This window comes from Ictalurus furcatus, chromosome 22 (assembly GCF_023375685.1).
Source record: "Ictalurus furcatus strain D&B chromosome 22, Billie_1.0, whole genome shotgun sequence".
NCBI classification, from domain to species: Eukaryota; Metazoa; Chordata; class Actinopteri; order Siluriformes; family Ictaluridae; genus Ictalurus; species Ictalurus furcatus.
This window is the reverse complement of record NC_071276.1, coordinates 16,965,813-16,977,110: the sequence shown is the minus strand read 5'-3', so window position 1 is coordinate 16,977,110 and position 11,298 is coordinate 16,965,813. Positions and strand designations below refer to the sequence as shown.

The window sequence follows — 11,298 nt, the reverse complement described above, 5'->3', positions numbered from 1 at the left end:
CCTACCATAATAATACAAGAAATAAGAGTGTGTGTGGGGGGGAGGGGGGGATGAGTTGTGAGTGGGGTGGGGGGTGGGGGGGTAGAGGATGAGAGGGGGGGGGTTCAGATCCTCAGTGCGGTGTCATCAGCATCAGCGACCGTCACCGTCCATCGCGCGCTCCAAGGCATTTCTCTCTCTCTCTCTCTCTCTCTCTGTCTTTCCCTAATAATAAAAGACGGGATTGATTGAAGGCGGCGGCGAAGGTGCTCTCTCTCTCTCTCTCTCTCTCTCTCTAAGCGCGCTGTGTGTGTTTTGGTGTGCTTTGCGCGCAGGTATTCCTCCCCCTCTGTAGCATCCCGGCGCTCCCCCACCGCACCAACATGTTGCCCGTCAATCAAATCCACAGCAACCAGCGACGGCAACAGCGTGAGCGGCGGTGACCGTGCCGAGATCTCGCGAGAACACCGCGACGTCTCGCGAGAGCCAGATCAAAATGCAGTGAGCTCACTGTTTGAACTCGAACAACCTCTTCAATCGATTTTTTTTTTCCTAAACGCGTAGCCTATTAAACAGCTATATGAGGCTTATACTCGGGATTTCCTCTCATATGCCTTATATATTTATTCAAACACTCGATATTAATGCTGTGCATTGCTTTGTTTTTCATTATAACTTTTATTGGGCCTGTAGTCCTGTAGGAGAAAGACCTGTTATCTTTGATACAATAAATAACCATAGTGTCTAAAATGGCACCTCACTACAAACAGCAAAGTGCATTATGGGTATTCTGTAGTCTTTGTACTTTTTGTGCTAAATCGTTGCAACACAACATGGGTGTTTGGTGTTTTATTTTTATTTATTTATTTATTTACAAAAGATCAAACAATAAATCTTTTTTTTCACAGCCTTCTTTGCTCATATCTACCAAGGGTGCCAATATTAATGGAGGGCACTGTATATGGATTAGATTTATTATTATTATTAGTAGTAGTAGTAGTAAAGATGATATAAAGATTTCAACAGCGCAGTGGTAATGCTAACTAATTTGTAGTAACTATTCTAATTGCAATTTCGCATATCGTTAAGTAAAGGGAGGAATTTATTTGACATTTTTGGAAGGAGTCTCCAGTGTCAGTTTTGTATCAGTAAGTTTTAGTCTTCAGGAGAGAGAGCTTTGTGGTATCTGGTTTCTCTGTAATAAGCTGCTTTTTGTTTCTGAGTGAGGGCATGACTGTTTAGAGCTGTTATACCCTGAGTGAGAACAGAAACTTATTTCATAGATGTACCACAAAATTAAATGGAAGCATAAACTGATTTTTATTTATTTATTTATTTTGTATGTAAAGTATGTTATTCCTTAACTAATTTTTTTTTTCATCTTTGGTATAGGTGCATGGTGGCTTAGTGGTTAGCACGTTTGCCTCACTCCTCCAGGGTTGGGGGTTCGATTCCTGCTGCTGCCCTGTGTGTGCAGAGTTTGCATGTTCTCTCTGTGCTGCGGGGGTTTCCTCCGGGTACTCCGGTTTCCTCCCCCAGTCCCCATGCATGGTAAGCTCACTGGCATGTCCAAATTGTCCATAGCATATGAAATGTTTGTAGTGTGTGAATGTGTATGTGTGTGCCCTGCGATGGATTGGCACCCCGTCCAGGGTGTACCCCGCCTTGTGCTCGATGCTCCAGGTTCCATGTGACCCAGTAAGGATAAGCGGTTCAGAAAATGCTGTAATTGGAAAATAATCAACTTGGGGTAGTAACAGTAACTCCACTTTGTGTTGGACCATATCACATCACTTCAGTCTTGATTATTTTCCCATAACTGCATGCCCTGTCATGTATTTTTCCTTACATAAGACGCTATGTATGAAAATGAGAGAATTTCACAAGCATAATTGCAAGTATAATAATTTTTTTTTTTAATTCTTTTTCCTGCCATACATTCACATACTGAGCAATGTTTTGAAATGTATTACAGAAAGGTTATATCAGAGTGACTTAAACTGTCATAAAGGCTTACCGAAGCTGGCAAAAGCTCGGACATAGCTTTCAGTCTTTCCAGTTCTTTTAATGCATCAAGACTTATAATGAAATGAAAAAGTATTTTAGGGTGCAACAGTTCTTATGTAACTTTGTCTTTAACACACACACACACACACACACACACACACAAAACATTGAAAAGTGATGTTTTTGATGGTTAAATTGCTGTTTCAAGTCTATTGTAACCCTTACATTGAATACTGTGCAAACACCAGCATTTTGTAACAAAATAACCTTTTTTTCTTATGAATCAACTTTATAACAAAATTGTACTTTTTGTGTGTAAAGACCTACATAAATAAGTGAAGGTGAAAAACTAAATTGCACTCTTGTCACTTTTCTCTTGCAGTTGAGACTGAGATTTTACAAAAGTAGTATCATTTCCAACTTTTAGGAAATTAAAATTTGCATTTTATGTCTATTATTAGTATAAGTGGCTTATGTATGCTGTGAGAAATGAAACCATCGACCACATGGAATCAAGGATCTGGCTCATGTTGACCCATACAAGCTGCTTCCTAGTTGTACTGCATGTGTGTTGGTGAAGATATAATCGTGATGAAGGTTGGCAGTGAACGTTGGCAGTTCACCAGTAACCAGGACAAAGGAACACACCTGAAGAACACACCTGGCACAGTTCAACCTGCCCAGCAGGCATCACACCACTACGACTGAGCTCCAGCTCTTAGAATGGCAGGAACACATGCAGCTCCAGCAGGTGTGTTGCTTCCCACTGACTGAACCTGGAGAGGAGGTAAAGAACCGCTACCAGCGTGGGTGTACAACTTCAGGCTTTAATAAACTAAGCAAATATTAGATAATGTTTAACGTACATTACTCCTTCATTCCAAAATGACATTTAAATGATTATTTGTGTTTGGATCAGCACAAGTTTATTAAGGCTAAAAAATCAAGAGAATTATTCTTCCCTTCTGTTAAAAAGATCATTCTGGGCAGTGTTATATGTACAGTATCACCTCACAAAACAAACTACGTTACCTATCACTGGAGAGATTACAGTGACGTAGTAACTGGACGTTTTCACCCACAAAACCTGCATGCTAACCAAACTAGCCAGCTAATATTAGTGATGAACAAAATAGATTTATTACATATTTCTGCTGCTAAACAAACAAACATGTTTGATTTTTTTCTACTTGTGCTTAACTGTGGGAAAAAAAGTGTGCTAACTAGCTAGCTAATGTTGCTAACGGTGGTTATATACGGTACATTTTGACAGGTTTGGCTACAGTTAGATTTAAACACTAAAACAAAAACTTATATTACAAAACTGAAGACTTTTTCATGAAACGTGAAATCGAGATAATTAGTTATACGAAAAATGAGGAAAAATTAAACGATGGTTGGGGTTACAAAAGTACTGATGATATCCTCAGTACTCTCCAGAATGTATAATGGACTTTATATAGATTATATTGTCCCAGTTCTAGCTATTGCTGAACAAATACGCTTAAAGTGCTTATGTGTGACAAATTGTACTAGTTCATTAATAGCTAGATGGCTAGATCCAAACTACATATCAATCCATATTCATAGGTTTCAGTATTTTTTTTAATGAGTATAATCTAGGATGATCATTTAAATAGTTTCTTAATGTGTATTAAAAACATTTATTATAAATATTTATTATTCTACATACAATATTTTAATGGTGTACTTTAATTAAATTGAATGTGCACATATTGTTAATTAATGCTTCCATAGTTACGCCATTTTGGTTGGGTTTTTCATGTTGGTCTGAAATAGTAAAGTGGGCGTGGCAATATAATAAAGTAGGCGTGGTAACCCATCAGCTCCGCAGTTTTATTGGATGGCCCAGCCGCCGTCAAGCAGCTCTCACTGACGTGAAGTGTTGTCAGAAAGCGCGCCAAAGGAGATCTCACGTTATAACGTGTTGCTTGTTATTAAAGCAGATCAAAATGGCATCAACAAGCAAGGTACCTCTTCAGGCCAGGAACTTGCCATGGTAAGACTTTGGGAAATTAACACCGAATGCAACACGAGCTAATTAAGCTAAAGTTGCGTTAAGTTTATAAAAAGAAGATATAAAGAGAAGCCCCGGTTTAACTTACAAAGAGCAATTGCGTTAGCGTACTACCAAGTTAGCTGAATTAATAGCAGAACATTCATTTTAATCGTTTTGCTGTAACTATTCCGTTTTGTGTCCATTTGTTTTGCTTCATTTTATATTCGGCATGTAATTCCGGAAAAACCCGCCTCCTGCTATTTGATTGGCTAGTACAGTCGAGTTCTGTGTTATGATTGGCTGGTATGTCATTCTGCAAGTCTTCTGATTGGACAGTTTGCCGATAACGCGGAAGTGGTTAGGAATACGGGTAGGGAATAAAAATGGCGCGTTTTATTTGTTTTAATCCTCTCCCTAGGATAACTAGCTGGCTAACGCGATTTTCTGTATGTTTTTGCACCAGTGTGCTAGATTGTTTCTTGGACACGTTCGTGCTGGTAGCTACATTTTGACCACAGCTGATTTTGAATTGCTGTCTCGGAGAAGTTCAGGGTCGTGGAACCAAAATCGCTGGGAGAAAATGTAGTTGAGTCGCCAAATCTCGCGATATTACAAAATCTCACTGCAAAATAAATAAATGTATTGGACCCCCAACTATTCAATTATTGGGCTCATTGTTTAAATGTGTGTGTGTGTGTAAAATAATTTGAATATATGCCCACCGTCCACTTTATTAGGAACACCTGTACACCTGCTCATTTATGCAGGTGTCTAACCAGCCAATCATGTGGCAGCTGCACAATGCATAAAATCATACTCCAGGTAATGTTTACAACAAACATCAAAATGTGAAAATGTATGATCTCTATGATTATAACCGTGGCATAGTTGCTGGTGCCCGATGGGCTAGTTTGAGTATTTCACACACAATATTCTCTAGAGTTTATACAGAATGGTGTGAAAAACATCCTGTGAGCAGAGGGTTTATAATATAAACCAGGGAGCTATGCCAGGATGGCTGCCGGATGGGCACACTTTACCAGAACTTCACTAGGATTTTGTTCGGACAGGAACACCACTGAAGAAGGCAGGTCAGGATCTGTAATGTGGATCCTAAGAATCTCCCAACACAGTCTTCTAGAAAAGTCTCATTTTCACTCTTTAAAGGTTCATTGAATCCTACCTAATTCTAACATTGTATAATGATTCCAGATTCAGAGTCTCTCACAGGACATTATGATTACTGGAGGATTTTATAAATCTAACTCGATGGTCACATGATGTGATGCAATAAAAATATTTCAGATTTTGTAGAAATAAAATTGAGTTCACTTTAAAAAAAAATTTAATTTTTTTTATTTGTCGTTGTTGTAGGGTTGAAAAGTACAGACCACAGACGCTGGATGATTTAATCTCACATCAGGACATTCTGAGTACAAGTAAGTAATGAATGATGAAATGAAGCTGTTGAATGATACAGGCCCTGTTCTTCATACATGGATTATTGTGCTCACGCACACACGCAAGCAAGGGTGCATTTCTGCATGAAGTGGATTCAATCTGGTGGTCAAAAACAACAACAAAAAACAACTACACCCTTAAAGCATTTACCTCAGTACAATCCTGTTGTTGTTGTTGTTTTCTTACTAGTACAAAAACGTAAAATGCATTGAACGTAATTTAAAAAGAAAAGAAAAGAAAGAAAAGCATTTAAACCAAGAGCGTCAGTCATTTTATAACCACTCCCAAACGCCCTTTTACTCCACCCTGTTTCAGACTGCTCAGAAAGATAAAACATTGGTGAAATCGGCAAGCGCCCAGCACAGCCAGATAATTCTCATGTGAGCAAAAAAAATCTGTTTGTTCAGGAAAAGGGGGGAAAAAAAAAAGTAGACCCGTGTCTTCATTTTTACGAGCATGTCTGCCTCTTCCTCCTCTTCAGTTCAGAAGTTCATCAGCGAAGACCGACTGCCACACCTGCTGTTTTACGGGCCCCCAGGAACAGGAAAGACCTCCACCATTTTAGCCTGCGCTAAGCAGCTCTACAAGGATAAAGAGTTCAACGCCATGGTTCTGGAGGTACTACAACCTTTTAGTGTTAATGCTAGATATAAGGTTCTTTATACAAATGGCAAATATTACTGTCGTACATAAACATGTTTACACACCGATAAATAAACTACAACATGGATAAAAAAAAAAGAATGAATGAAATGCATTCATTCATTTATTTATTGAAAAATCCGAATATAAACCACAAGTTAAACAAATGTATTTCACTCAAAGCTGTAGACTCAGCATACTTACAGATTCAGCTCTTTGTTTCATCACTACCTTTAGTGTGAATTGCTCGGTAGAGAGGACGCGATCATGCTTTCCTCATATAAATGAAACGTTTTTGTTCGCGCAGCTCAACGCTTCAGACGACCGCGGTATAGACGTGGTTCGAGGCCCCATCCTCAGCTTCGCCAGCACCAGGACCATTTTCAAGTAAGAGCGGCACGGATTTATTTATTTATTTATTTATTTATTTATTTATTTTTCATCACGATAAGAGCTAACGTGATGATCGAGTTCGTTTATCTTAATATCCAGATCACGTTCTGCCCAAAATTACTATCGTTAACGAAAACTCAAACAGTGATAAATCGTCATCATTAACTAAAATAAAAATGCGCGTTTCCAAATAAACGAAAACGGAACTGTAACGTCCACCTACAATGCGTATAAAAATTTCAGAGAATAAAACTTGAGTTTTCGTCTTTTAAACGTTGAGTGGTCTGACCTTAAGAAGAGGGGTAGAACGGAGTGGGTCCATCGATGTTGCCTAATCGTAAATGACCGAAATTCAACATTGAGTAAATTTTTAGTATTATTATTATTTTTTTCATAGCTTAGTACACACTTGTTAAGTACAGTGTGAAAATGAATTCTTTTGTTCCCAAAATGGCTGAATAATTGTTTGTTTCAGTATTGAGCAAAATGTTTGTGATTCTAACCTTAAATTAGGACAAATTTAATAACGGGTTATAAATGCGTAACTTGCCACACACTGCTGTGTTTTGCATAGTGGTTGTATTTCTTTTTGGTTATTATTATTATTAATAATAAAAGCAGTATACGGCTCACCATGTTTGCTTGTTTTCCCTTAGTGTAGTGTCTTGGTTTTTATTCTTATCGTGTGTGTGTGTGGGTGTGTAGGAAAGGTTTTAAGTTGGTGATTCTGGACGAGGCGGATGCCATGACCCAGGATGCTCAGAACGCTTTAAGGAGAGGTACTGAACCATCTGCCCCTCTAGCAGCTCACCTGCTGGGCTTCCACATGGCCCTGTGTCCAAATCACACTGACTGCCTTAAATTCACTGACCAAGCCCACTGCAGTGTGAAGAGGACGGCTCTCGTCCGAGTCGATTTAAAATCATTTCAAATAGCCACTATTGTTAAATAATCTGTCTGTCTGTCTGTGTTCTTCACTGTCTCTTTGCTTCTGTTTCTCCCCCCATTCTGGTTTGCTGTTTTTTCTCGATTTCTGATTGTGTCTTTCACTCTGTGTGTGTGTGTGTGTGTGTGTGTGTGTGTGTGTGTGTGTGTGTGTGTGTGTGTCTCTCATGCTTTCTCGCTGTTCTTTACTGTCCCTCTGCCTTGCTATCTCTCTCGCTCTTTCTTTTGACCCCCCCCTTCCTCATTTGCTCTCTCTTCTGTGTCTTTTGCCTTTTCTCTGTCTGTCTCACTTTCTGACAATTTTGCTTTCTGTCTTCTTTCTCTCTTGCTCTCGCTCTCTGTCTGTCTCTTGCTTTCTTTCTCTCTCTCTCGCCCCATCTCTCTTGCTCTCTCTCTCGCCCCATCTCTCTTGCTCTCTCTCTACTCTTTTTCTTTCGTTCCTCCACACTCTCCCCTACTCTCCCTCTTTCTTTCTCGTTTTCTGCCTCTCTCCCCTTCTCCTCTACTCTTTTTCTTACTCTCTTTCCCTTTCCCCTACTCACTCATATTCTCTCTCTTCCCTACTCTTTTTTTCTATCTCCCATACACTCTCTTCTCTCTCTCTCCCTCTCTCTTGTTTTCTGCCTCTCACATTCTCTCCCCTTCTCCTCTACTCTTTCTTTTTCTCTCTCTCTCTCTCTCTCTCTCTCTCTCCAGTGATCGAGAAGTTCACCGAGAACACTCGGTTCTGTCTGATCTGTAACTACCTGTCTAAAATCATCCCTGCGCTGCAGTCGCGATGCACGCGGTTCCGTTTCGGACCTCTGTCCCAGACCCAGATGATCCCCAGACTCGAGCACGTCATCCAGCAGGAGAGGTGAACCTCACATGCTTTCGTCACCGTACACTGGAGTTAACGGGGTGCCGTCTGTAATATTGACATTTTGAAGTTTCTAGTTCTGTAATGATCAGATCAGAGACCTCTTGAAATGTTGCTGTGAAATAAGTCTGGCTAGTTTATTCATTTTGTTCCTCTAAAAGGCAGCTCCTGAAACTTTCCCCTGCCTCTACATGTAAACATGGTCATGAATATTTTAGTGTTTGTTCTCTTTATGTTTCTGTCAGCATCGACATCACTCCCGATGGCATGAAGGCTATTGTGACGCTGTCAACGGGAGACATGAGGCGATCGTTAAACGTCCTACAGGTGCGTGTGTGTTCGAAGTGAATGAATAAAGAATGAAACACTTGGGTGGTGTGCTGTTCTAGCAAAATAATCAACGGTTAGGTGGTGTGTGACGAGGCTCGAGACAAAGCGTTAGAGCTACCGTCACCACCCTGAAGTTGATGAGTTTCCTCTAAGAGCACATCTTGTGAGTTTTATTCCTCTTATACCTCTCTTTATTCCCCCCTCCTTCTTTTTTTTTTTTTCTTTTCCTCTCTCTCAAAGTTAACAAGACAATTCAGTATACGAAAGTAAAGCGTTGTGATTTGTCGTGTGTACAGAGCACTCACATGGCCTATGGGAAGGTGACCGAGGAGACGGTTTACACGTGCACAGGACATCCTCTGCGCTCAGACATCGCCAACATACTCGACTGGGCCTTGAACAAAGACTTCACCTCAGCATATAACCGTATCCCTAATGCCTTTACACTCTCCATTTAGCGCTGAAGCCATGCGGATAAAGGGTAAAGATGTATTCTTCCTTAAAGCAGTGCTAACAGAAATCCTACAGCTGAAAACTCTGAAAGGATTAGCGCTGCACGACATCCTGACCGAGCTGCATCTTCTCATACACAGAGGTAAGAGAGTTTACACTGAAACGCAGACCTGCTGCAGAGGATGAACCAAGACACGTTTAGATAGTTTAGACTTTAGATAGTGTCCCGGAGCTACAAGACCAATGTTGCTCACGAGTAAGACATGCTTATAGCCTCCGATTTAGCATCGGAGTCACCCGACATGGCAATGGGATCACGGGAGACTTAACAATTTATTTATAATGTAGTTCTATGCACATGCACTTTGTGTAGGATATTTTAAAATAATGATTAAAGCTGACATTATTATTATTATTATTATTATTATTATTATTATTCTTAAAACGTAATTAGCCTTCATTCAATTTGGAGCTCTGAGTTTGATCATACTTTTTATTTAAATTAGCAATAAGTATTTTTTTGTGGGGGGTGGGAAGGTCTCTAACAGTTAAATAGGTGGAGTTGAATAAGATTTGATTTATTATTATTTTACTCCTTGAGCCCGCCCACGTTTCCACCCATATACTCAAAGCTCCGCCCCAAAACTTTTTGCGGTTCAACTAGACTCAGCATGCTCAACGGTTTTCACGACCTCGCTTTCAAGTGTAATCGGACCTTCAACTGCTTGAAAGCCAAGTTACAACGATATAAATATGCACCGTCTCATAATTGATTTATTTACGGGGATGTGAAGGGGTGTTGGGGGCGTGGCTATAAGTTGACTGACCAAGGCCAATCTAAATATAATATAAACAAACATTCTGGACCAGAAGGCAGGTTTCCAATAGCTGTATGTAATGGCTTAAACTATGTTTTTATTTATTTAAAAAAAAAAATCATTCCTACATAATTTTCCTCTTTATTTGTACTAGTAGTAAGATCTTATATTAAGATGTATTAAATAATGAAATATTGACTACTGCTTTATAACTTTAATGCGTACATAAACTAAATTGAAAGACTGAAAAGGGTAAAAAAAAAAAAAAATGAATGTCAAGTTTATCATTTTAAATATTTAGTATTTAAAAAAATACATCAAATCTTCCTTTCAGTCCTATTTAGATTGTAAGTAATAAAATATTTTTAAAATATCACCATCTCAGTGATATCGTTAATCCCGATATCGATACGGTATCATCATGTCACCCAGAGCCATGTTGTGGTTGCTAGAAAGTGGTGGATTGTATTACTGAGCCATGTTGTGTGAAGATGAACTGAAACAAGTGTGTTTGAGACACTAAACATCCCAGAGTGAGGCGTGTGCGATGATTTAGACCTGCAGCTTAATTCGTTGTTCGCCACACAGCCTCGTCGCTCCAGTGCAAAACTAAAGACATGAACTCGAGGCTCGGATCGTCCTGCTGATCGAAGACCTTTCTGTTGCGGGTGAAATGGCTTTGATTTTGTTTTCTCTTTCTCTTCGTCCTGTCGCACTCCTGCAGTGGATTTTCCTCCAGCGATTCGGATGGGCTTGCTGATTAAGCTGGCCGACATCGAGTGAGTAGCAGTTACTTTCTGTTGGCATGTCAGTAGAACCGTGTAGGTTTTGAAAAATATAAATAAATAAATCAATCTGAGGTTTATATAGAATGCTACATACGTGGATGTTGAAATAAACATCACAAAATGACGCTTCGCTTTTCATAAATAATTTGTTCCTTTATTTCAAACTACAGCAGGATTTCAAGCTCCTCCTTTCTCTCCTTCATTCTCAACTCTCGTTCGCTCTCGCCATCTCGCTCGTGCGCTGTCGCTCATTTTTGCTCTCTTGTATCATTCTCTCTCGTTGTCCCTTATTCGTTCTCTCATTCTCTGACTCTCACGGTCTCGCTTTCTCTCACTCTCGTTCTCCCTTGTTGTCTCGCACTCTCAAACTCTCTCACTCGCGCTCTCTCTCTCACTCTTACTGCATTGCGATCTCGTTCACTTTCTCTCTCTAATTGGGTCTCTCTCTCCCTCTCTAAGGTATCGCTTGGCCTCTGGAACCAGTGAGAAGATTCAGCTGAGTTCAATGGTAGCTGCTTTCCAGGCAGTTAGAGATATAGTGGTCAGTGATGCCTAATCCAGTTATCACACACCCACACACACCACAGAAATGTGTACAAATAA

General features: G+C 39.9%; 1 protein-coding gene across 2 annotated transcripts; it reads left to right on the top strand.

Annotated features, from left to right (window-relative positions):
* Positions 1-3,795: 3,795 nt before the first annotated feature.
* On the top strand, positions 3,796-11,286 carry rfc5 (replication factor C (activator 1) 5). Of its 2 annotated transcripts, XM_053653905.1 has the most exons (11): positions 3,796-4,006; positions 5,381-5,445; positions 5,949-6,085; positions 6,417-6,496; positions 7,208-7,281; positions 8,144-8,303; positions 8,552-8,633; positions 8,933-9,062; positions 9,154-9,231; positions 10,632-10,686; positions 11,155-11,286. In XM_053653905.1, exons 1-11 carry the CDS (start codon positions 3,960-3,962, stop codon positions 11,249-11,251), a joined length of 1,005 nt encoding a protein of 334 aa, XP_053509880.1. In that variant the 5' UTR covers positions 3,796-3,959; the 3' UTR covers positions 11,252-11,286. The 2 variants fall into 2 exon arrangements, with proteins under 2 accessions (XP_053509880.1, XP_053509881.1); XM_053653906.1 differs by lacking the exons at positions 3,796-4,006; positions 5,381-5,445 and adding an exon at positions 5,622-5,847.
* Positions 11,287-11,298: the final 12 nt, after the last annotated feature.